General features: G+C 40.3%; 1 protein-coding gene across 2 annotated transcripts in view; it reads right to left on the minus strand.

Moving 5' to 3' along the window:
• SORCS2 (sortilin related VPS10 domain containing receptor 2) overlaps positions 1-20,847 on the minus strand; it is a 525,812-nt gene extending 504,965 nt beyond the window's left edge. The window contains exon 1 of one of the 2 annotated variants that reach the window (XM_088056209.1): positions 20,482-20,847. In XM_088056209.1, the coding sequence (XP_087912335.1) occupies positions 20,482-20,832 (351 nt within the window). In that variant the 5' untranslated portion in view covers positions 20,833-20,847. The remainder of the gene's footprint in view (positions 1-20,481) is intronic. The other variant, XM_088056207.1, reaches the window with a different exon arrangement.
• Positions 20,848-27,864: the final 7,017 nt, after the last annotated feature.

Below are 27,864 nucleotides of genomic sequence, written 5' to 3' on the forward strand. Positions count from 1 at the left end.
TACTTCCCCAGCATTCATGTTTCCATACTGCTTTGGCCACGTTTTCTCAGCCCCTTGCCTGTGTCAGATCTATCTCAGTTGCGTCAGCACAGCGGCTGCAGAGCTGCACCAAGCGCCAGTACACTTAAAAACAGCCTTGCATTTGGAGGGTGTGTTTTATGAGGGCTAGAGCATGGGAGAATGCAAACTCAACTTACTACAAAACATCTAAACCCAGTGGTAGACAGGTGAACCTCAGCCACTCACATAAATGGCCTTGCATGCCATGCTTGACACTCAGGAACTGCTTACACCCAAGATCAAGACTACAAGCCCTCATCGTGCAAAACTGCACTGGCATTTTACACCCACCACAGACTTAGACCTTCTCTGATGGCTTTGCACCACCATGCTTACAGGGCTGTTTCACGCCCTGTACAACTCTCCTGAGAACAAATAGCTGGCTCTTCAGTAATGAAAGTGGAATGCTACAATGACATATTCTAAAATTAAAGTGTCAATACGACTCTGTCCTAGACACTCCACACTTACACTATTTTGCAGTAAATTTCAAAGCAAGGATCTTTTGAAACTAAATGTATTATGACCATTAGCAATGCTAACACAATTCTCATTAAATAAATACATCTACTACAGAACATAAATGAAAATCCCTTTCAAAAATAGAAAGCTATCAAGACAAATATTGAAGCTTATTAGGGCTATAGTTAGAAGCAGAAGGTTGGCTAGCATTATCTAAATATTTAACCTTTTGGAGCTCATTGCTAGAATACAATGGTCAATGTTGTACAACACATGTACAAGACCTTCAAGAATAGTTGTAATGATTACAAAGCAGGTAAGTTAAATTTGTTGTCTAAGTAGCTTAGCAATTGACCCTGAAAATAACTAAATATGAAGGCCCAGTTAATATTAAAGATGCAAGATTACATTGCTAATACAGCTTTAAGAAGTGGAACAGGAACAAAAAGCATTACCTCAAATTGCAATGTCATGTGAAAGATTCAGGATTCAAAAGGAGGTCCTACTATAATGAGTTATAAGCTCACTCTCCTAGACCACAGATATCCCTCATTAGAACTTGAATACCTCATGTGGCAATTATTTTAGCCCAAATAAAATTTCTGCAGCACTTCACTGATTTGTAATTCTTTGGGAGAAGAAGTCATATTCTTTTGCAAACAGTTTAAATACTAATTATTTCTTTGCTGAACCCTGCAGTGAAACTCATCTCTAGACGGTGCCATGTAAAAGCACTTCCAATATTTCTGCTGCCCAAAGAGCAATACTCTTCATTCGCTTCAGTGATTTTCTACCCAACAGGTACAACAGTGAAGTAATGAGCATTATAAAACTTAATACAGTGCCATATATATTTTATGACTCTGTAGATCCAGATCAGAGAACATCCAGATTGTTTTTACAGAACTAATGCCAGACACATTTCAAGTTATTATGTATGCAATGATTCTAAGAAATTTATAACTCTTACCAAACTAAAATTTTAAAAAAACATACAGCTGAGAAAAATAATTTAAAAATAAAAAACATTCCTTAAAGAAGTTAAAATTTCACAAAGATTTTTAAAATAGATGTTATTATGAGAGAAAGTAACATATCAAAATTAAAACGGCTTAATAAGAAGGATTTTCTACTAATGGAAATATAAGACATTAAAAATATATAAAAATGAAAAACCATTCACAATGCTCTACTGTTTGTACAGTACAGCATTTAAAAAGCAATACCATGGAGGATGTAAAGCCACATAAAAGCTTATCTAGATAAGGGACTGTAAAATGACATTCCCTTATATCAGATTAACATCAGAAAAACAACCTCCCTTAGACTGCCGCTCTTTCCCTTCTGTTTACCTATGGTAACATGATAGCATAAATTTCAAAAGTCTCCAACAACTTAATGATCTTTGATGTTGCCCTTATAACCAAAGAGGTGGAACAAGACAACCATATTTGATATTTAGATACAGAAAGAATCAAGTTACCTGCTCAAGGTTGAACAGAAAGCCTCTGGCAGCCCCACAAACCAAAAGTGTTTTTGAAGCCCAAGAGATTTCAAAAACAATTGGACCCACCTTGTTTGCCATTTCTGCAGTAACACATCAAGGTGCAACCAGACAGTTGTCTGTAGACAAATCACAACTCACCTCAAGTCTGTTTTTGCGACAGAAACTATGGAAACAGAGGCTTACTCTGTTGGCAATCTGAGCAAAAATTTCCTACTTTAGGAACTTACTGAGGAGAAAGATCGGTTGTGCATCAGCTCTGGACCAAGTAGTTTGAAAAAGAGGCCAATGTCCAAGTAATTAGAAAGGTGTTTAAAGTTTGTTCAATCCTGTTCATATCTATCAAACACTATGTTTTTTCTTTATTCAATTTCTCTTCCTCAACAGGAAGGGTGTAATCACAGAGAATTAGCTCAGTATTGGCCAAGTACAGCAAGGAAAGTTCCTAGGAGCACAGTTCTCTTGACAGTAGCATCACAGTTAAAGCCAACATGAGTGGACAGGTTTCCCCAGCTCCTGGGGAGGAGCTATCCAAGAAATGCCCATCTTAGCCTCACTTAGAGAATACACTGTGTTTTACTTATCAGTCTGTGTTTTAAAACAACAGCAGCTCAAACTTCAAATCTACAATCTACATAGGCAGGGTAAGTGTTTAACACAAAACGTGTTAAAAGTGTGAAAAGAAAGTTGAGAACATAAAGACTTGGAAAGCACAAATTTCAACAGATCTTTCTTATCTAGTGTGTGCTGGTTTTAGCTGAGGTAGAGTTAACTTTCTTCACCATTGGCATGTGTGGGGCTGTGTTTTGGACTTGCACTGAACACAGGGTTGATAACATAGAGATGATTTTGTTATTGCTGAGCAGAGCTTACACAGAGCCAAGGCCTTTTCTGCTTTTCCACACTCCAGTCTGGCAGAGAAGTTGGAGGTGAATGGGAGATTGGGAGGAGACACAGCCAGGACAGGTGACCCAAACTGACCAAAGGGATATTCCAAACCATGTGACATCATGCTCAGTATATAAAATGAGGTGAAGGAGGAAGGGGCAGGATATTTGGAGTAGTAGCATTTGTATTCACAAGTCACTGTTACCATAATAGGTCCTGCTGTCCTGGAGGTGGCTGAACACCTGCCTGCACATGGGAAGCAGGGTATTAATTTTTTGTTTTTCTTTGTGTATTTTTCTTTCCTTATCAAACTGTCTTTATCTCAACCCACGAGTTTTCTAGCTTTTACCCTTGCAATTCTCTCCCCAGTCCCACACCAGCAGGGGTGAAACCATGGCATGGTCCTTTTTGTTGCCAGATTAGGCTGTTGTGATTTAGGAATGTGTTCTCCAATTTTGTACTCCCTCTAAAACCACATGCCAATCCCCTACCCCCTCCAATTGGAGGCATGCATTAAGGTAAGAACAATTTGCTGGAAACAGCAATAAGAAAAAAAATTAGAAAATGAACAATAACAGCAACAATATTTATAACAAAAGGTATAAGAAAAGATATTATTCACATAGAAAAACTCTCAATAATAGACAATATCAGATGGATCCCTCCACCATGTGTTCTTGACCAGAAGGAATCCCTTCTCCAGAGAAGGGATTCCCTTTCCCCCCACCCCAGCAATGGCAAGAGGTGGTACAGAATAACCTCTGTGTCCTAGCCATGCCTCCCTCTTGGATGCTGCAAAACAAACTAAACCTGTCCTGGCTGGAACCAGGACACACAGGAAGGAAGTTTCATACAAGATCACTCATCTGAAGTCCAGTTCAGAATGTGCATGCTCTTCAGGAAGAGGGGCCAGGATACAGCCTGCTGGTGCTTTTACATGCTGCTTTTCCAACCCACGTTTGACAGAATCAGCCTTGCATGCTGCCACCATCCTGAAGAATGACTAGACCTGTCTAACATTTCATAACTAAATCCAAAAACACTTCACCTAAAGAGCAAATGTACGATTCAATTATTTTGTGGTTGGACAAACAAATTTTCCACCTAGTCTATTTTTACAGAACAAGAAATCTACCATTTCATCAGAAAAACCAGCTTTCCGTTCTCACCAGAATATCTCCTTCACATTTAAGAAACCAAATCAGCATTCTCAAAGGCCCTGATTTCAGTGCAAGTTGCATGTCTTAATTTTATTAAAAATGTCTTCTGGAAGCTACTGAACATCGTCTCCTGCAGTTTCTCACAGTATGTGTCAAGCATACACAGGAATGTCCCAGGAATACATTGCAATATCAAATATAAGTGTGGTTGAGTTTAGTTGTGTTAACACAGCACAGCCATCCCAGCTGAATTTGTTCTGTAGATAAAGTATAAGCAGCACTGCTTAGTATGCTTCATAGTTGCATCTAACAAGGTTTGAATGAAGGACAGAACAAATACAAACAAAATTATCTTACTTCCTATTGCACTTAAGTTTTGACACACTGGAAACTGCCCAAATTCCCCTACTATTTTCTGGTTAAAATAGGAAAATCCAGTCTGTTACAAATGGAGAACAGTCCAATTAAACACATTTATTACTGAAAAATTGTCATTCTCTGGAGCTGCCTTGAAACATGACGCATCAACCAATTTGCCTGCTAAGGAAGAATCACATATATAATGACTAAAGTTTGTGACATTAGCAAAGACCCTTCAAGAATGAAAAGTCATACAAATTGCTGCAAGCTTTGCTTTCTAAACTCCTGATTGTTCCTGAATATGACACAAATAAAATCAATCTAAACTCACTCATTTTTCCAACATCTGTTAGGATCTCTTAAAAGTCTGTCCTTGGGGACAGTTTGTCACATCACAAAATGATGACATTTGCACCACAACATGCTGACATTATACTATCCTAATGTCACTATTTGTGACAAACATGGCCCTATGACAACCTTTTGTTAACCTCTCTAATACCGTGGATAGATATTTGACCATGTACTGCAAATAGAATCAATGACACCTTTGGGACCAAAGCAGAGCAAGTGTGTTCCCCTCTGAAAGCGAATGTCAGCCTATCTGCTCCTAATTCTATGGTACCACATGCTCTGATCCTGCAACACAAACCCTCTACCTCACCTCAGTCTGACATGCAAGGATGTTCATTGCAATGGTCAAGCTAAATGAAGCAGTAACAGAACCCTACAGTCAACATCTTTAAGTGGTAATAGGGAAGGATGAATCCAAATTAGCCTTCTAATTATTTTCTCTTTAACTCGACTACTTAAGCAATTACCTAAGTTACACAGTATAAAGCCCTGAAATTTTTTAGCACTGAACAGACTTGGTTTGCTGCACCATTGTTCCTTCACCAAAAAAATAAGTGAAGGAAGAAAACCATATTTTTTTTCCCATGTAGATATAATAATGATGCCTACTTGAGTATCATTCCTCAGAATTATTAGCATGTGATTCAAAAACTACAAAAAATTACAAATAGAATTGGTTCTGCATTTGTTGTCAGGATGAGCCTCATGCTGTTGGCAAAGAGAGATGAGAGCCACCTAATGCTTTGGGGGCTTAAATACCTGTTACCTAACACTGTGATAGTATGGTTGCAGCATCAGCCCAAGGATCTGACTCAAAACACACTGAAGCTGCTGTGGCTTTTCACAGGCTTTGGGCTCAGTGACACCATATGGAGAACCCCTGCTCTCACAGCTCTGTGAGTGCAGCAGAGAGCTCAGGATGATGAAACTCCACTGTAGGGAGCCTTCTGCTTCAGGGAAGTGATGAGGACTCAGGTCTCGTTTCTCTCTGCTGAATTGATTGCCTGTGCAAGGAGATTGATGCAGAAATCAATTCACTCATGCCAGCTGGTTTCCCTCCATCTGCACGGCTAGTAAGTTGATTGGGATATTAGTTTCCTTCAGCTGATGGGTCTTCCATATGTAACATGCTGACCCTAGTGATGCTGAACACACAGCAGCTAGAAAGATTAAATTAACCAATCCACAGAAAGGAAGGTAGAAGACTAAGAGACAGTAAGAAGACAAAGAAAGGCAAAAAAACAACAGCCCTCAGCTCATGCTAAGAGGAGTGTTTCTTCTAGATAAATGAAATAAGATAGAATTTTAGGGAAAATAAAATGAAGAGGAAGAACAGTTAGAAAGAACAGTGTGGAATTCAACAATAAAATATAATACTTGGGTTATTACTTGTTTCTGTTCACTTTTCTCCATTTTGTAGGCTCTTGCACCTCTTTCTTTCCATTACTGTTAACATTCCATTCATTACCTGTGAGACAAATTAAAGCCAAGGATCCTTCCATAATGGAAGAAATTTAAGTCAATGAAATGGTGCTGCTTCATTCTAGCTGAGAAATACAATCACAGCCTGGGTTCCCAGGGAGTCTATAGATAGAACACTATAATTGAATGTTTTTACTGATGCCCTTCAAAACAGTATTTAAAATGGAAAAAGAGCACTAAAAATCTCTATTTTAAAATCAGTAACTATTTGTAAATAAAAATGAGCAAGATTTTCAAAATTCACCTTCAGCACTTCTTAAAATCTAAGAAACTTGATCATGCCTGCTTAATAAACATTTTAAGCAACTTAAGAGAAAAGGATTGATTTCCATTTCAAAAGAATCACAAATTTTTACTGAACAAAAACCTAGCTTAACTATGCCATGCAAACTTGGAACAAACAAGCAGAATTTCTTGTATGTATCAAAACAACTTTATTATACAGCATGCCAGAAGATCAGCTGTTTTAAAGTCAAATGCTGAGACATCAAAGGCATATTTTCATACATGGAAAGGGTGAGACACTTGAATACTCTCAGGTAAACTTCAACAAACTGAAAATGAGACTCACTTATTGATAAGAACATACACAGTATTAATTACATACCAAAAGAATAATGGCTTGAATTTAAAATTAATCCTGACTTAGATGAGGATGCCCATTTAATGAACATTAATTCAACTTCAGATAACCAAGGAAAACATTTGGGATACTTTGTACTTTTTTGCATATGACAGCACAATCCCCCACACATCTAAAAGAATCCTTTAATAAATTCTATAGAAACAAAAAGACATCTAAAACTGCTTTTGACATGCATCTTTCTTTCCAGAAACAACATTCACTCAAGAGAAATAACACTCTTTAAAGTACCCAAATTGCTGAGAAACTTACAATAGAAAAAAACCCCATCATTTGTAAATTGTGTTGATAGATATACTTGTTACTTCATATAATTTCTCTGAATTTAAATACTATTTAAATCCATATAGAATTAATAAATGGGTTTAAAATTCTGAAATGTAGAGACAAATCTACAATCACTTAGAGAACATACCCCAAAATTTGAACTCATTTATTTATCCATTTATGGAAAGGATAATAGAAATCCAGTACTAGTGAGTACATAAGCTCACCTTCCCTCTCATTTCATGTTTACAAACAAGTTGCTTCTTGCACCTGAGAAGCTTTTACAGTTACCCCTGAGCCACAAATTGCTGTTGGCCAGAAAAGCTGTGTGGTTAAGGAACACAAATTTTCATCTGAGTCTGATGCTCTTCCCCAAACATCCACAGGTCTAGCCTAGTACAGACATTCTCATGTTCTTCTTAGAAGTCGTTCCCATAAGACAGTATCAATTTCATGTTAGATAAAAGCACTCTAAATCTGTTCATCTTCTTTCAGTCCATGAACCTCAGTGACTACACAGCAAGCGCACTTGCATCAGAGAAATAAGCTATGCCAGAAACCACGACTTTACATGTTTCTGCTTTTGACTCCCATATTTTCAGGGCTCTGATAAAGTGACAGCTTGGATATATGAGATTCAAAGTTGCCCCCTGTGACAGCTTCAAACTCATTTGCTGTCTCTGCTTTCCTCAGGTTGTGTTTGTTTTCAAAAGAAGCTTCGTTCATTTCAATTCCCGCAATAAGTAACAGCTTGTAAATATTTCATTTCATTTAAAGGAAAAAGAATACATTGCCTATCAACTGCAAAAAGTAATAATGAGGCATACTTGGCAAAGTCCCACCTCAGAATGACATCACCCAAGTATGAGAATGACATGCACTAATATCTGAACTTAATCCAGACAATAAAATCCAGGGTAATAGACATTTCAGAAGCTGTGTTTTGTTCACAGTACCTCTTTTATATATTAAATCTAAAACTGAATAGATTATGATTATTTTTCAATTATACCCGCATGAGCAACCAAGTAATTTCAAATTCTTATTAGATGGCATGTGCATGTCTCAGAACTGGAAATGGAATTTTGAGTATTTCATTTCTATTTATGATTATTTAAACTCACCTGGAAGCTTAACACAGAAGCAGTGTATTTCATAGTATGTCCCCAGTCCAAACCCTGGGTAAGTTTAAGGGATCTCTTCACAGCTTTTGATTTGAGGCATTAGGTGAATACTGCTCCTGGGCCAGTTTCAACTATGATGATGTATTTTGGGGACACTTGTTTTTTTAAACATCTGCTATTGCTATGCTCTAGAGCTACAGGTCCTGCCATGAACACAAGATTTCCTTAAGCAATGCCATGCAGTCTGTCCAATTCTACACACAACATGTGACCAAGTGTGAACATCTATTTTCACTGGAAACTGGCAACTCCCAAACTGATGACTTGTCAGCGTCATAACTAACCATGTCTTTCAAGATCTTCTTTTTCAGATGGAATGGGGAAGGTGATGCTATTCAAGCCCTCAGGGGTGAGAAAGGTGATTTAATACTGAGAAGGAAATGAAGGGAGAATAACAAAGGAGACACACAGAGACAAAGGAAGGAGGAATGAGACATACCAAGAAAAGCAGACAGGCGAGTAACAGAAACAAAGGACAGCTGCAGATCTTGCCTAAAGGGGAGCAAAGTTTCTGACTGACTTCAGTTAGTGACTGTCACAACCAGGTTCATTTCATAAATACAAGCCTATTTAGTGGCTACAGAAAATAAAAAGCTTGCCTATTTTGTGCAAACCATCCACATACAACAGACAGTGGATCAAAGACTATGAACTCTTTATATTATTCCCTAGCATGGAGTCTACACCTAAATATGAATTTCAATGCTCTCATCTCAATGGGCTCAACTTCTGAGGTACCGACCCCTGTGAAACATCACACTGGGCTGAGTTCTGCTCCCTCAGGGAAGCCTTGATGTACTCCACAAAGTACAGCAATGCAATAACCAGACTTGCTGGCAGTTTCTGCAAACAAGATAAGAATTACATCCTTCTGTAGCTTTACATTCCCATCTTCAGGAACAGTCTCTTCACAGTCATGAAAATTAGAGCCAAGATGTAATCCCTCACAATAGATGGACATTGATTCAAACAGGAAGTGGAGGCACTCCTTTTCATGCATCTCCAGTGTTCATAAAGCATCTCTTGCCTCAGAAACACACAAAAACATCATGAATATTCCTGTGTGCCTGCAGACTGATCAAACTAAACCAATTACACCCACTGATGAAGAAACTTGTCTTTCATTCAATTCTTATGTTGTAGCAGTTCATATCAGTTTAAGAAGTGCCTCCCTGCAGTTAATGAAACCACCAAAAAAATATTTTATATTGATAATTTACCAGCTAACAACCCAGTTCTCACATGGATTATACGTGGTGGTCTGATATTAGTCATCTCCCTCCCAAGGGTTTTTAAATCAAGAAATGGAACACAGGGCACAAGGTGCTTATATAATAAATTTTTTAAATTCTCTCTTAGGGTTTTCCAGGGGCAATGAGATTATTAAAAGGTTCAAAGCCTTCTAAATGAAGCCCACTTTATAAAAAAACATCTAGTTTAAAGCAGTTGGAAGAGGAGGAAGAAAGGAAGGAAGGAAAGAAAAGAAGATCTTATTAGTAGCCCTCAGTGCTCTACCCAGTAGCCCTTGAGAGATGCTGCAGGAAGATGAACATATGTATTTCATTTTCAATTGAAAGTATGTTCACTGAAGCTATATCCTACCATATTTTAAGCAAAGGTGCCTGATTCAGCCTCTGTGCAGGGAATGTGTTCCTTCTGCATCTTACTTCACAGCTAACAGGAACCAACAACTTAATCAGTGAATCAGAAGGCAGGGTTCACAGAGCTACAAAAAATGCTGTTCAGCTGACATGCAACACATTTTTTTACTTCTCTTCTTTACAGTGGTTTTAGATAGTGTTAAATAATAGTATATGTGACCCCAGAGAAATTTAGTACATTGGTAGTGGGCTGCTTGCTCCAAAAATATGGACACTTTTTCTCTATCCACACATCCTCTTCCCTCCTGCATGTGCTCAGCAGCGCCTTGGTGGATGTCACATACAAGAGAGGAAAGAAGAAACTCTGGATTCTTTCAGGTTTGCTTTTCCTATCAGGCTGGTAAACCACAAAAAGAAGAGGATCAGATCTCAGCTGACTCTGCCAGTATTGGCATCCAGGGAGAAAGAAAAGCTCACAACCACTAATTGTAACAACTTCCCAATTTTCTACCCCAAGCACCAGTACAGTCAAGGCCAACCAGAGTGTTCACTGTCAGTCCTCTGTAATCTGTCACTGGTGTTCAGGACACAGCTCTCACTCTGAAGCCACCCTACTCCCAGCATAAATGTTTTGCATAGTTTCAGTTCAGCTTGTACTTCTCACTCAGGGCAAAGAACATGTTTCAAGACTGCTCTCAAGGCAGCTGAGACCTTTCCACATATTTGACATTTTGTGGTTGGGTAACAGGCTGGGAAACACAGGAAACCACTGATTAAAAGCCAAACAAATTAGCAAAATAAGAAATGGCCTTTTACATCAAAAGCTGCAACTTTGATGAAGTCCTACTGCCTATGATGAGGCATCTCTGCTTAGGAAAAGAAAGCTTTTTCTATGCTCTAACCTCATTAAATAATACAGTACTGAAGATTCCAAAGCCCTATATACAGCAATTAAATTAGTGCAGGATACAAGACTAAAATGAGAGAGGCCAGAAGGAATAAAGTTCACTTAGCACGTGTGCAGAGCAGTGTATAGCAGCCACATCTGATGTGAACCCTTACTACTCTTAACAGGGCCCCACAAAGTGCTCAGAAAGAACACTGAGGGATTCCTCCTAAAACCAGCTGGGAACTTAGAGACAGAAGTTTACTGCTACCAACCTCCCATGGAGTAGGATATTGGGACTTCTTTAGTTAAGAATCATCAAGATTAGAGACTGCAAGTACAAAAACACAAATGTATAGCAGATCCTAATAATCTGATTTTGGCTTCCTTTTCCACTGGGAAAATCGCTGCAGGTTGAGGTAATACGGGCACAAGAGCATTAGTCTTTCTATAACATCCAACTACTCCAGCAGCCCAATGTGCTCCAGCATCACCAGCCAGGTCTGTGGGAATCTCCAGGCATTTGATGCCACAAACCTTCCCAGAATTCACCTCACGAGCTCTGCACCTAGCTGATTGTTGGAGCACTTCAAGACATCTATTTGGATCCCCACTGACTGGTGGTGGTAATTGAAGTAAAGATCTCTGCACCGAGAAAGTAATCCACTAATCCACTTGTTCCTGGCGCATATCACTTTTGTTTGGTTTATTTCTGGTTCTATATCTCATCCATGGAGTCCTTCAAAATCCATGCATAAAATAGAGCTGCCCATACTGAAGGGGCTCACGAGTTCCCTCGGGGTTATACTCTTATCTCTACCTATGTTAACACTGGTGCCTCCTTAGGCTGAACACCCAAAACAATTGCTGGGAGCATAAAACAAGAGCTGAGAGAAGCGTATTCTGCTCTCCATAAATGGCAAGATTTAACAAGTGCTGCTGCAGATTTAGATGTGTTAGACTTCACAAACAGTTCCAATTCTCTGAAAAGACCAAGTTACAAGGTATCTTTCTGCTAGCAAACACAGGAAAAATATCTTATTGTATCCCTTGAGAATTTTATGGCAACCTACTACCCCAGATGTAACTGTGTTTTCAATGAAGAAACAACTATTTCTTCAGAATCAGTCACATTTACCACTGTGAAACAGTGCTGAAAGCTCAAAGAGTGATTCCAACATACTCCTCTCACTCTCCAGCTCCATCCCCTTGGGCATCTGTCTTGCAGTGACAGTTGCTGGTGGAGGAAAGCATGGGAATGCATTAATCATAAACAGGCTCTTCACCACCTAAGAAAAGCGACATTTCACCACCATAGCTCAGTCAGGGAGGCCAAGCTGCACATGGGTAAAATTTACAGGTGGAACAGCTTGGTCCTCAATCATCATCATCATTATTTATTGGTATTACACAGTACCTAAATGCTACCAGTTCTGAGCAGAACCCCAGTACACATTCTGCTCATACACATGCAGGGGAAAGACTTCTCTTTCCCTGGGCACTTTCAGTCCAGGGGCCAGACCAGAGACAGTTACCGTGATAAAAAAAAGTGTTTGCACAGAGTGTAACTTGGCATCTGCTAAAACTTAACACTGGCCAGTAAACATGGGCCTACGGCTCCCCAGGAGGAAGGACACATCACAGGGGTTGGTGCTCCCAAATACGCTGCTGCAACACTCATGCAGCTTTACTGTGCCTCCAGTGACAAAGAAACAAAGTTCATAAAATGAATGGGGAAAATAAACATTAAATACATCTACTTCATCTACTAGAACAAAATTTTGACAATGTTACTGCACAGAAACCACTAAAAACAGCTTTTTTTTTTGCTAATGACCAAATTATTGAAGTGTTTTTATGACTTCCCTGAAAAAAATATATATATTTACTGTTCTGTGATTTTCTTTTTAGGAAAACAGATAATCATGACAGCAATTAGAAGGATGCCAGAAATTAACAATATTTTCTGTGTGCAAGTACATTTCTAAAAAAGTGCCAGTCAGTTACACAATAGAGAGGTACTATTATATCTAGGTACTGTCCTATCTAGATGGTGCAATTAAAGAGCTAGCAAAAGTAAGGTATAAAAGAAAACTTATAAGGTCAAAATAAATGTTATTCAGAGAAATAATTATTAGTCCATGAGAGAAAAAAAAGTACAAACAATGAGAAAGAAACATAGTTGTTCCCTTAATCTGCTAAACAATAGCAGAAAAAATCATATTAAACACAGGTTAATAAGTTTAAGTGATACTGTTTTTAGTCACATAATCTTAAGACTGTTCAATGATCTTGAAGTGCCAGAGTCTAGGCATTTAAATTAAGCTGGACTATACATTAAAAGGAGTCCTGATAAAAACAAACATCAGAACAAGCAGACAAGTTTGCACAACCTGTGAGAGGCTTTTCTTCTCTAATTCCTGGGCTCTACTGCCAAAGAAGTCACAGATGCAATTTTCTATAGTCCTGCCTATTTTAGGTGTTATGGTGATAACCATTACTTTGATATCAATGTGCAAAGCTAGCTTTTAGGCAAAAGTCATCCTAAGAGATAGAGAAGTACTATTATTCTCACCTTGCAGGTAGGAAACTGCAAAATCACCTATGTAAGGCAAGTGGTATTTCCAAAGATACTGGTGAGGTAACTGGCAAAAGTTCTTTGGCCCTACTATTCGGCTTCATTTTAATCCAACAGCTGTTCATTTGGAACCTCATGCTCTGTCTCTGGCCAAGCCTTAAATTTCCCCCAGGCATCAACTGCACCTCAACTCTTGCTTAGAGCTCACAGATGTGATGACGGGGCTGTGCAGAGCATCACCAGCTCTGCCAGGGGCTCTCAGTCCTGCAGGACGGCAGCACCTCAGCATCTTTCCTCTTTCCACAACAGCCTCATCCAGACATCCAGTAGGATTCATAAGCCCAGCACTTCTCTATTCGTTGCACTAGAAACAGCAAATCCAGCAGATGCTCTCAGCTTTCTCAAGCATGTCTGTTAAGATTGTCAGGGATCAATCCAGAGACAATCCTCATCTCCTTCCTACTGCAGAAGTCAAAGCTGAGACTGAATCATAGAAGCACAAAATGGTTTGGTTTGGAAGAAACCATAAAGTTCATCTAGTTCCAACCCCCCTGCCATAGGCAGGAAACCTTCCACTAGAGCAGGTATCTCAAAGTCCCATCCAGCCAGGCCTAGGACAGCTCGAGGGATGGGTTCCCACCGCTTCTCCAGGCAACTTTTTCCAGTGCCTCACCACCCTTGCAGTGGAGAATTTTCTCCTTCCTAAAGAAGTAAAGCATAGCAAAGGATCCCATCCATTATTTCTTTAAAAGTGGTTTTGTCCTTGGTGATTTGTTAGAGTTTTAAATTAGTATTACTTGGACAGGGGGTTAGGGATGGGAATATTTGGCAAGGAATGTGAGACTTTGAGAATAAAAATGCTGATGATGTTGCAGATTATCAAGTTCCATTCTGAGCTACAGCAAGAAGTCATATGCTGAAGAATACTTTCAACCTATACTTTGTGATTTTGTATAAATGAAGTTGAGTTTTCAGAACATAGGAGGATCCCACTTGATTGTACTACAGAATCTCTCTCTTTTAGGTGAACAACCTTTGGTCATAACTGACACAACCATAAAATATTATATTTGGACAGGCAAAGGACTTGGTATAAAAGCTTCTGTAATCTGGGCAGTTTCACATTTTAAATTCATAAGGTGGTCTATACCTTACAGAGCTTCCCATTTTAGCAGAACAATTACTGTTTTTATGAAAAGCTCATCAATTTCCCCTTCCATTCTCTCAAAAAGGATCTACTACTCTATTGAATTTTAATAAAGTCAAAAGGGATGTCCTCAACTCTTTCTCCAAATATCTATATGAGTAGATTTCTAAGCCCATCAAACTTGGGAAGAATGCATTATGTTCCCACTGTGATACGTGAACTGCTACCCCCAGCCTGAACACATCCCTTAGGATCGCTTCATTTATCACGCACGTGTAATACATCAGCAGTATCAGAGGGAGGAAGGATTCCAACCTGGTGCCTCTCAAGAGTGTACATTGCTAAATTTCCCTCCTAGATTTAAACTGAGCTTGTCCCAGCATCGGCACATTAGTGTTGCTATAATAGCTCGTTCCTAAGCAAGCCAGGTAATGCCAGTCAAACCCGCAAACCAGCTAAAACCAGGTATGGCTGCAGGTGTGGAGGGTTCATGGAGGAGGACTTTGAAACATGTTTGAAATACACATTTACTAATTAAATGTATGTATCAATTTTAAGTGTCTACTTAGGGGATGAGATGAGGTGATATCTCTCTTTCCTTTACCAGCTGGAAATAGCTGAAATTTGGATAGAGCTCAGCAGGCAGCAATATGACTTACAGCCAGATGTAAGCCTGGTAGAGAGGGAAAACAGCAGCTGGTAGAAGCAAATAGATGAAATAAGCCAGAAAGTTTATACCGTTAAAAAAGAAAAAGGAAAAAGAAATTTTAAACTCCTGCATTACTTCAATCAGATTAAAATCATTCTGCTTTCCATGTGGGATTCTGCTGTTCCATTCAAATATGATTATTGGTTTCTGTTTGTTTTTATAATCACACTATCATCTCAAGGAATTTTAAGAAAACTCTCCCTATGGGAAATCTACTTTTCACTTTCAAATATATCTGCCATTTATCAAAGGTCTGAGCTGTCAGGATTTTTGACCTCATGCTCCCTTTAGTTTCATAGAACCTAGTCTGACTACTCTGCAGAAACACCATTCAAACCTTACCACAAATGGACTTTAGCCCATGTTTGCATAGCTAACTACATTTACCATTACAGGTACTGCTACAGTAATGTCGAAGTCAATGCTTTTTATAGTTTTTCTCACAATTGATTGCAAACTGAACAAAACAGAAAAACAATTAAATAAAATTTCTGCTAGAAGAACACATGTAGCGATCACTAGCTTCAACAAATCATATACGGTGAAACTGTATCAAAAAGAGAAAGTTTCTAAATGAAACAAAGTATCTGTATATCAAATAGAAACAAGTCTGGATCAGCTGAAGTTTTTGCATAGCAGTATCTGCAGACATGCAATAAATCTTCCTTTCTGGTAAGTCACTGCTTTTTAGGACAAAAAAAAAAGTTACATATATATTTATATTTATTTTACATAACAAGTTTGTTTCTGGGGGATCATGACATCGAATTACTGGACAAATAAGTGCCTGCATGGACTTAATATTTTGCCAACAAACAAAAAAAAAGAAATACTGGCACCATGAAAGTGCAGACTTGGAAGTAGCTCACCAAAGTCCTGCTCACACTACTTTAGCAGTCTGCACACAGCATGAAGAGCAGCCCCTGAATCAAAATCAACTGTGAATACGAATCTCAATCTCCCCCTATTTCTGCTTTGGCTTTGATTTTTTTTTTTTTAATTTTTTTTTTTAAATTGGCTAGTATGAATGCAGAATGGGAATTCTTCAAAGGGTCAAAAAGAATATAGTTTTACAAACAAAGTTGTTTATCTAGCACCAAAAAAAACGTTCCTGGGATGACTCAGGTTTCTCCAAAGGAAAAGTAGGATTTTTAAAAGCTGACATTAATTTTTTCCCCAAATCAGAAAGGCTGGCATATTTTTAATATATCTGGAGACATGCATATGTAGCTTAACACACTAAGGACTATTCTTTTGGCATGCTACCTGTCTATATTCCAATTCTCAGTGTTATTTATCAGTTACATGGATGGCAATTACTTGCCCTTCCCACAGTAAATGGTGCGTTGCACCACCCACCTGCCATGTCTTCAGTTTATGATATTTTAAGACTGGAAGGAAAATTAGTTCCACTTGCATGAGCCTTTGTTTGAAAGTAAGACCACACAACAGCTTTCTGTGGGCAGAGGGGACAGAGAGCAGAAATACTAATTGCAGAAATTCACCAACCAGATACGTTCTTGCTGTGACAAGCACTGACCTGCATCACCAGTGATGGTTTTGACTATACATCCCGCTGCAAAGAAAGGTTGGGGTCATGCTTCTTGTTCATAGGATTTGTAAATAATTATCAGACAATGAAATAAAGTAACAAGGACACAAAGCAGGAAGCAAATTGCCTATCTCCTGGTACAGCTCTCTCTTGACAAAACAAGGAATTGTACCCTGATCTTCCCAGTGATTCAAGCCCACTTTAGAATCCATACAACCACATCCTCTGCTTTGCCATCAAAGCCACCATTTCTCTAACTCACCAAACTAACAGCATTACAAGAGGATAATAAGTAAACATCAGACTTCTACAGCACAGAAAAGAGAGGAGAGGATAAATTTAATTTATAGCCTCCCTAGTTTCTTTCAAGATATTTCATGCAACCAAAAATCTCATGCTCCTACTATTGCAGCACAAGACAATTTACATGAAGAAGCAAATTATTTTTTTAAAACTCCATGTGCACATCAACCTAGCCTCTGCCCCTCTCACACTTACTTGCCCTTGATCTACACATGTGAGTATTCCATGACAGCACTTTCAATGAACTATTCATGCAAGTGAACATCCCTGAGAGATGCAACTGCCCCTCTGCTTTTATAGTTGTCTCTTCATCATGGAGCTCAAAGGAATAATCCTTTTGCATATTTCTTCTTCATTTATTTTACTAGGTGAGGTGTTTAAGAGAATATGTGATCATCTGTAGCTCATCACTGTCAAATTTTCAGCCCAGCAGCTGTAAATGGTAAAGAAACTAGTTTAGCTCCTTGGTTTACAAAGTGCTGAGTACCTCCAATGAGGTGCCAAATGTGTGTGGTGACACTTTCAGATTACTGAGTGCCTCCTGAGGCTTGCAGGGCCTGATCCAAAACCCCACTGTAGGAATGACAGCCCTCCCCTTGGCTGCAATGCGCCCGGGACAGAACAGAGCTCCAAGACTCAAGCCTGTGCTGCCAAGACAAGGAAAAACTTGCCATAGATTTAAGTACACAGAATAAGGTGGCAGGTTCAAGAAGCACTGGATCATAGTGTTCCTACCTCCAAACAACCCAGAGTAATATAAATAAATACATACACATATACTTAAACAAATAGACATTCAAGACTACTTTAAATATGTTTGGGATCAGGTGCTTATTTTCAATTGTTTGAATATAACATACAAACATGCAGAAAAATTCTCTGCAATCCCCTTGAGCCCATTCTGTTTCCTTTGAGCTTAGTGTATTTCTTCCACTTCTTAAAAAAAAACAAAGTTAAAAAGAAGAAGATTCTATGAACTTTCTTTACAAATATTTTTTTCTCTGGAAGCCTTTGTTAAAATCAGCTCTTCTTCTGGAAGTATACAATAAAACAAAGCTGACTAACAAGAAGAGAAGCTGAAAAAGATGCTGACAATCATACTGTAAAACATCCAGTACAAAGACTGGCTGCTTTCATTTGGGTTGAGGCAGCAAAGTCTTTCATTAAGAGGTCACTCGTTCAAATAGAGTCTTGCTTGACAGTAATCACCTGATGGCAGGCAGAGTAAGCATCATACTTTGTAAGGAACTCTGCAAAAGTATTTTTTATTGAATGTACAAATAATGTACAGAACGTCTGCAGGCATTAATGATGAGCACGTCATTCTGCAATATTGAATTAGTAGATAGCAACTAAGCAAATAAAAAAAGAGCTAAGTTGCAGCAAAGACTGTAACCACTTTCATTTCTTCTGACAGTTGCCATTTATCTTTGCTTTTGAAGAGACTACGGGGTAGTATTCTAGTAAGTGAGCTGTAGCATACTGTGAAAAAATAATAACATTTTAGCAATACAAGCCCTCACTGCAGCATCTGTTATTAAATCTTTGCAGAGAGGCGAGGCGAGACCACTAGTCATAACTGTGGATTAGCAAGGTTCTACTATATTCATTTTAGTGTGCAGAATGCTTTGCATGAAAGCTGTTACTTGCCTTCTATGTCAGAAAATGAACTTATACCAACTTTTTAATACTAAATTCTTCAAGGAAGCTGTCCTAACAGCCTGCAAGCACTGTCCACACAAAACAGCAGCAGTCTAATAGCAGAGAAATGGAGAGAGAACAGAATCAGAATAGCTGATGCTGCTGATTTGCAACACTTTCTTTTCACAGAAAATGACCATTCTTACACTTCCTTCCTGAACAAATCAAAAACTGCCTTTGAAAGTGTCAAGCTTTATGATGCTGACTTCAACTCTGACACCTGATTATACAAGAGTATTAACATAAGCACTCAGCATGCTTCAGGGAATCACTGCATCCTCATCAGTGAAGCCTTAGCAGCTCCACATCCTGGCTGACTCCCTAGCAAAAGAGGCAAAAACCCAGGACTTCAGGTCCTAGAGAAAGGATGATAATTCGCATACTTATGAGAAGTATAACACACACTCTGAACTAAGCCAAGTTTAAGTAAACTTTATACTAAATTCACAAAGTTCAAGCAGAGACAGTAGTAGTTAAAACACTCAGGAGTTTTCCAGAAACACTAAAATCCTCCAGGAGAAAGTTCATCTTAAGCTTTCATAACGATATTTTCCTGACTATGAAGTTACACAGACAGTGCAAGGTGCTATGTAATATTTACCCATGCCGGCCACTGTTATGATATAATGTTTCAGTGAAGAATAAATTAGAGCAGCAAATCCCTGAAACCACTCGTTCAAATACTCACTCATCCATTCAATACATAAAGAACTGAAGACTAGCTGAAATTGAAAATTAGTTTTAAAAATACTAGTGGCACCCACTGTGAGAGTTGCTGTCTAAAACAGATAAACAATAAAGGCAAGACACATTGCTTTAACCATGAAAAGTTGTGAACACTGATGCTCTAACGCAGTATCACTCGCCCCAGCGCAAGATTTTTATCCACCGATGTGGCTGCAAAAGCCCTCTAGGAGAGCTGCTGCTATTCCGGATCTTTGCAGGACGTCCCTACGCTCCTGCGGCGCCGTCTCGCTCTCTCACCCCTGCTGCTCACATCACCTCAAGCCCAGAGCTACGTTTTATTTCATTTTCGGGTTTTTTCGGGCTTTTCTTTCCCCGGCGCTTGAGGAGGTAAAGAGCGGCGCGGGGGAGATTACACGGGGATGACTGAATCGCGGTGAATCGATTAAGCCTCGACAATTTAATCTGGGACTTCATGCGGACTGGAGGAGATAATCCCCGCACCGCAGCTCGTCCGCGCCTCTCCTTTACCCGGATACCCTGGCACAGACCCGGGGCACGCTGACCGCACAGAAACACCGCCTCGCCGGTCCGGACCTAAACCACCCTCCTCCTCCTCCTCCTCCTCGCAGCGCGGCGCACACCGCGCACCCGGCGCCTCTGCAAGATGCGCGCTCGCAAACTTTCCAAACTTCTGGGGAAGTGGCGAGGGGTACGCGGGATCGGCCCGACCACGGCGGCGCTTCGCCTCCCGGCGGCACCTCACGGTCCGCAGCACCCCGAGCGCTGCCCGCGGGGACTCCCGCGCCCCGGGCCGGCTAGCGGGAGGCGGGAGCAGCGCGCTCCGGCCGCACGGAGGCCGGCGGAGCGCAGGTTGCTCCCGGCAAGTTGGAAGAGCAAAGCGACGGCAAGGGCAAGGGACCCCATATTCCACCCGCACTGCCCCTCGCACTCACGCTGCTGTTCTCGCCCGTCCAGTGCACCATCGCCTGGTTGTGAGACGCGTCCCCTTTCAGCACGAAGGAGGTGCTGATGAGGGAGACCTGCTCCCGGCCGGCCGCCAAGGATGCTCTCCTGGAGCGGCTGCTCCCCGCCGCCGCCCCGCCGCCGCGCCGCGGCTCGGGCGGGCTGCGCGCCCCGCGGGGCAGGGCTACAGGGCGCGGGCGGCCGCCGGGCTCCGCGCAGCGCGGCGCGGCGGCGGCGCCCAGCAGCGCCGGCAGCAGAAGCAGCAGCAGCAGCGGCGGCGCCGGCCGGGCAGCCCCGCGCGGAGCGGCAGCGGCGGACACGCGTGGCCCGCCGTGCGCCATGGTGGCTCTCCGGCGTGGTAGTGACAGGCGGGGAGGTGGCGGGGAGGGAGGGAGACACCGCGGCGGAGGGCGGGGGCGGGGGAGGGCTGTAACCGGAGCGGGGCTCAGCGGCAGCGCCGTGCGCGGGGCTGCGCGCCCAGCCGGGGCGGCGCCGCCATCTGCTGGTCCGCGCCGGAACGCCGGGCGGGCTCCGGCGCTCACGGACACGGATACTCGCGCCCCGCGGGAGCCGCGGCGGGGACGGCTCTCTCGGCGGCGGCGGAGCCCCACCGCTTGTGAACTTTCACGCAGAGCTCCAGGGAGAGGCTTTCCGAGAGCGCCCGAGCAAGATTCAAGCAGCATCTCGGGGCGGATGCGCCGCAGCCCGAGGGGCGCTGGTGCCGAGCACCCACCGCTGCCTCTTTGGACGCGAGGCATGGCCTTGGTTTGGCCGTCCGTCCCAGGAGGAAGCGGTCAGAAGTGGTCCGTGGTCAGAAGATGAGAGCGGAGGAGCAAGTGAAGCCGGTGCAAAAATACGATTCCTGTCGTTAAGACAAACGCTTCCATGGGGAAGAGGACCTTGTCCGTTCTTCTGCCCCTCATCTCTAGGAGGTACCAGACTTGTCACCTGCATTGTCCAGAGACAACTGCTAATCCGTTGTTGCCCGCTGTGGGGATGTGTGCCTTGTAATTTGGGATTGATCCATGGCAGCCCCAATAAATGCTCTCCAGGCGTGATCGCAGCCAGGAGGGACGATGACTGGACATGTGCAGGGTGGTATCACTCAACTGACAGGTGAAGCGGTGGAATAAGATTCAGCCAGCACAGTTTGGGTGCTCTTCCTGCTTCACTACAGCGTTTTGTGTAACTGTGAATAAACTGAGACTTTTGAAGCAGTTTGCCTCACATGCTGTGAAGAGGGCACAAGTTAGATACACAGAATCACTGAGGTAGGTACAGACCTCTGGAGAAGTCCTGGTTCAGCCTGCTGCTCAGTCCAGGGCCAACTCTGAAGCTGCATCTAACTTCACGGTAAGATAAGGATACTCAGGCCTAAATGTAAGAAAACAAGTTTGAAAGACCACTGAGGAAAGTATCGACTTCAGGTATAGGCACCCAACAGAAGAGATCTGGACTGTGTAAACCCAAGGTGAGTAAAGTTAATAAACCAGCTTTAGATGTAATCTGCCTTTACCCTAATGGCCTAGAAAATTAGGATTACAGAGGCTTTTCTGGGAAGATTAATAGAAAAAATAGTATCCACTGGTTTAACTGTACCATTTACAGGCCTGTGATGACTACCACAGTGACCTAAAGTGACCTGGTTATACCAAATTTGTGTAAAAACTATTTTCAGCCCGCCATATGACTACGTATTAGCTGTACACCTTCAGTGCTAGAAGACCTATGGTAACCTACCCTGTTATTACTGTAATAGCTCAAACTAGAAGGCAGTTTCAAATTCAGGATGACTCTCCATTTCAAAAGAAATGCAGAATAAAAATTAAAATAGTATTTTTTAAAAAATCACATGTGCTTTGTCTGCAGCTCCCAACAAAATCCTCTTTCAGAGTTCCAAGCACAGCCCCACAATCTCAGAACAACCTCTGTGCAGCCTTCCCCCTTGTTCTTCCAGCACAGTGTCTGAACTCAAAGAACATATTGCCCTTTATCTAAGAGTCTCCAGATGCCAGTTACGGAGATTCTGTTCCAAGCACCCTGACAACAAGAGCCCAGGCAGGCAGGCAGGCAGCACCACATAACCCAGGTCACCAGTAGCTACCTCTGGGCCATGCATTAAATTCATTTGTGAAGCACATCTTGTGTAAAGAGCAAGTTAAGTTTTGGATTCAGATCTTGATTGTGGAGACAATACCAAAAGCTTAGGAGTCCCAAGAGAAGCTATAGGGAGCTGTCTAAGGAAGGTGAAACAGGAGCATGAAACAAGACTGACTTTGCATCCACTCAGTTTTCTCACAGTGTCTTATCCCTCTGAAACAATACCCTTGTAAAGCAAAATCCACCTGGGTTTAACTGAGCAGAAAGTTGATTTTGCAGACAAAGCCCTCTTGACTCTGTAAACTGGTCTCATCAACAGCTGTGGTCCAACGCTTGTTTGAATCACTGCTGTTAGGGCATGTTCTTTAGGGACACAGAAGTTGGGCAGTGATTCAACAGTTCACAGAAGACACACAAGCAGAAGGTGATTCCTGTTGGAATAACAGTTTCATACTGAGTCACCTTCCATCTTTTGCACCTCTGCATAAAGAGGAACAAGAGAAAAAATGCAATGCCTAATTGTTAAGAAAATATTGACCAACCACAACTGTATCAACTGACATGAAGGGGTCATTTGCCCATTATTAGGAATACAATAATTTTCTTACATCATGGCCTATCTCCTGTGTAACTGTGGCAATTACCCACAGTTTGTAGAATAACCTAAAACTATTCAGAAGAGATGGGAGGGCCCAAGTCCCTACATGTTAACACTGGCATGTAAAATCTAATACTTCATCTGAATAAAGGCAACTGGACTTTGTCATCCTCATCCATTTTGCATTTACCACTGTGTTTGACAGGTTGGGCTCCCATGAGCAGCAGCAAAGTAATGGTAACATCCACATTCCTAGGAGTTAAGCTCTCTGTATCTGTCAGTTACTGACACTTCCCACAATGACATAATGAGACTTAAAAAGGAAAAGAAAACCAAGCAGTTGTTGCAGAACTAATGAAGCCTGGTTTCCTCCAGCCTTGCACCTTATGGTCAGCTGCAAGGTCTGCTCGAGTCTTCCCCCCCTGTCAGAATATCTTTTCCATGATTTTCACAGGAACCTAGCAAACCCACTAATAAAGCTTTCCTTGTCTGCCCAATCACAAAACTTGCCATTTATTTTTATGATCACCCCCAGTTTGTCCACTTAGCTGAAATTGTCTTAAGGGTTCAGAAGACTCTGACCAAGGTGGATGGACAGATCCACAGACCAATGAATCAGTCACTGACAAGGACTAATCAAGCTTTTTATTCTTAGGCAAGTTAATTAAATATTTCACCTGAAGAATGCTAGAGCTGAGAGAAATTAATGTAATTCTTATGTATGAATTGTAAGTCTTGAGAACATGGGGATGAATCGGTCAACCTACAACTGTACTTGTCACTAGTTGAATCCCTTAGTATCAAGCTTTTAAGAGGTCAAGGATTTAACAGGACCCAAAGTAACTTCTCAATTTTCCCTTCTTTAGAGATTATCATAACCAAGAGAGATGTGTGGGCAGCACTACGAAAATCTTTGCACCACCTCTTGTCTCTGCCACTTAGTGAAAGGCTTTTGCCTGGCTTCTTCAATGGCTTTTGAAGCTGGTTTTCCATCAACCAGATTAATACATACCGAATACTGCAATCTAATAAATAATACATATTTAATGTATCAGTAATTCACAAAAATAAAATGTATCTCTAGATGAGGGATGTCAATGTAGTCTATACAGTCTATATAGTACCTCTATGGCATTATTTCACTGTGGTGCACACTTAATGACAATAGAGTTTCAAAATACAAATATCAGACTGAATGAGAATTCTAAGGTTTGAAAAACTGGAAAAGAAGCTTCATTATATAAATCCCATTAATGCATTCAAAGTCCTGTAGCTAAGTCACATAAGAGATAAAATGATGTCTTTATTTTGTCCAAAGTCAAGTAACTGACCCACAGGTCAGAGCCCAATTGTCTTAAAAAAAGAGAAACAAAGGTTGATCCAGCTTCCATCCACTTTTGGTTATGCAAAGGACAATCAAAACAACATACTTCTAGTCCAAAGCATGACCAGAATTTTTAATTACTTCTTATTCTGTTGTGACTATTCTAGGTGAAATGCAAACACAAGAGAACAGAAGTGCTACTGATTTTTATGAGTTTGTTAGCATCAAGGTTGCTACTAAAGGATGGAAGGTAATTGAAAGACTAGAAAATATAATTTTGTCTAGAAAGCCCAAGCAAGCTAAGCAATATAAGAGACCAACTCTGATAAGTGAGGAGTTCTCCCAGTTTCAAATCTTGTTTAACTGGAACTTCTTAAGAGCTGCCAAAAGGATGGTTTAGACTTAGTTTAAGGATTCCTAAAACAAAGAGGCTTCCCCAAATGTCTGTAATCTTTTATGTCTCTTATAAACTCTGGCTCAGCAAATACTCAGGGGCAGACAAAAAGATAAATAACTGAGTATCACAAACCTCTAAGCTCCTCTAGTCCTAGAACAGAAATAGAAAAGGCTTAAAAATCCAAGGCAAGTTTCGTCCTGTTAATGGCAAAATTATTAGTGCTATACTAATAACATTTACTCACATTTTTACTGACAGTCAGATTAGATTAAAAGGCTTCAGTTAACCCACTTCATTTTTACCACATTCATTTCTGATTAAATACTGGAAATATTACAGAAAGCTTCAAATTCTGCTCAGGTAGAAACCAAGATGAAATGCTAATACTCCTTTTGCTTGCAAATACAAATATTGATAACAATTTCTTTACATGGTTCACCCTCATAGCTGCCTTAGGTTGATAAATAAGATGACTGCAGATGCACAATATGGTGGAAAATCACAGAATTACCCATTTAAGCATGCTCCTCATATATTGTTCGCCTCTTTTAGAGGTTGGTTTAAATTAATGTAGCAAGGTGCATTTAGTATACCTTATTCTATTCATTAGAGACAAAACAATTTCCAGTTACATTGTGTTTATGTTTACCACATCACTAAGAGCACAGGGACCTGCAGGTTTTATGACAAAATGCTCATGCATGAAAGCAACTTAATCTCACACAGTTATCAAAATGCCCAGCTCCAAAACACCTTATGATTCACTCTGACCATATTGTTAGATAATAAATTAATAAGCAGCAAAGCTTTACTTCCTCATTATTCAATTAACAAAACTCAAATGCTTTCTTCTCTGTTAAATTAAAATTATTATACATAATGCCATACTCTTATGCCAAACAGCAGAACTTTTATTTAGCTATGCCTCTGAGGTCCCAAAATAATTTTATTTGTATACTACAACTACCAAAAAAACCCCTCAAAAAACACAATAAAACAAACAAACAAAAAAAGAAAACAAAAAACCCACAAACTTTCTACAGTCAACAAATCTAGGTGTCTTAACACTTTTCTCAGTAGTTGCTCCATTTGTCAGAATAAAAAATGAAGCAGGTGTCAGGTTGTTTTATTCTCATTAATTCATTGATACATTGCTGTCAGCAACCAGCCCAGATGCCCACAGAAGAAAGCCTAATTAATAGGTAGCATTTCTTGTCACAAAGAAAAAAAAAAACTCTACTTCTGTGGGAAGTTCTGAAGTCAAAAAAAGTGAGCAACTGCCTTTGTTCTATGAAGAACTGACTAAGCTACAAAGTACATGTTCAATTATCCTGTTCAAATTTGAACAATATAAAAGAGTGGATTTCAGTATAGTGTGTTATCTCTGATTATTACAGAGAGCTCTCTCCAGGTATGGGTATACTAGCTGACATGCACTTACAAGAAAAAATTTGTAAGAGCTGTATGTGACTGAAGCTTCCAATTTTACCAGTATTAAGTTAGTAAACAGCATGTACACAGAAAAAACTGACACAACCATGCCTTGGCCAGTAGCCTGTAAACAGGCATTCACTCATTCAATGAAAGTAATTGAGCAGCTCAGCACTTTTACTAGTGAGTAGGTAAATGCACGTTACAATCTTGTTTAGTTCTAGCTCATAAAATAAAAGAGAAAATAAGTTGTAAAATCACAGTCACTGAGAAAACAGGCTGACAATTAATACAAGCTGTCTTGATCTCCTTAGATTTTATCTTCCAACAATGAAAAGAAATAAAAAACAACTAACCTGTATGTACACATTTGTTATGCCACAAAGCCTGAAACAGTGGTTTAGTCTAAAACAGAAAATACAAAGTGAACTGTAATGCTGTAGTGGTTATTGTAAAATCATCTGTCTTCAACCTTCATAATTTCTCATCAACAATTAATGGGCAGAGTACTGAAAACATGAGAATTGGATTCATTGTCTACACCTTAAGAGCTCACAAGAGAACAAAGCATTTTTTGTTTATGTGGCCAGCTAAACTGTGAGAACTTGTTTTTCCCATAATAGCTTTGCTGTCATGTGTCTTCTGCCCTAAAATTTCATGGTGTTTATTTGGCAAAATATGAAAGCTGAGAAATATTTGGGTATTTAGCTAAACACGATGTGATGTGAAGGATATAATCCTCAGGTTTAGATTCAGTTTCATATTTGTCTATTAAGTTCCTTTTCTTTTAAATATAATGTTAATGTCCTACCAACCACTTAAATTCTGATCTAATCTTAACAGTACTTTTATCAGTGTCATTTTATTGAACACTTTGCTAATACAGTTGCATTTCTGAGAAAAAATAAAAATAAATATAAATAAATATCAAAGTGTATATATATATATATATATACATATATATATATATATATATCAAGCTTAGCTAAAAGCAAACCTAAATCAGTCTTAGACTTTTGCAAAGTACCCAGAGCTCCAGCTGTAAGATCTGGAGACTACATAAAGGCACCATTTTTCTAGGAGATGTTCCCATCTGGTAGATGTTTAATGGGAAGTCAATATGACATGTTTACAGCTACCTCAATCCCCTTGAACTCTTCATGGAAAGAGCTTAGCAAGGAATGCAGATGTGAGTAGGCTCCAATTTATGGTTAATGGGTTTTGACCATAGAGCAAATCCACTCTATTGCAAGCCTGCAAGCTTAAGTGGGTGTAGGACTGTGGGACTCCCTGAGTTTTCCAGGGAGTGTGCTAAATTTTGTCTCATGGCTGAGGTCTGCAGATACAGAACTAGCTGGTTCAAAGCCAAACCAAGAAAAATGAGAGGGTTTTCTGTAGAAGACATATTCAGCTAAAACATCATAGAAAACCACACTTTTTTTAAGCTGTGAAATAGATTTGCTTAAAGCGACAACCTTCAGGACTGTCTTCTTTAAATAATTAACAGAACTGTACATGTATTT

This window comes from Pseudopodoces humilis, chromosome 6 (assembly GCF_049639895.1).
Source record: "Pseudopodoces humilis isolate 2021_Gansu_Grassland_sample_001 chromosome 6, ASM4963989v1, whole genome shotgun sequence".
NCBI lineage: Eukaryota > Metazoa > Chordata > Aves > Passeriformes > Paridae > Pseudopodoces > Pseudopodoces humilis.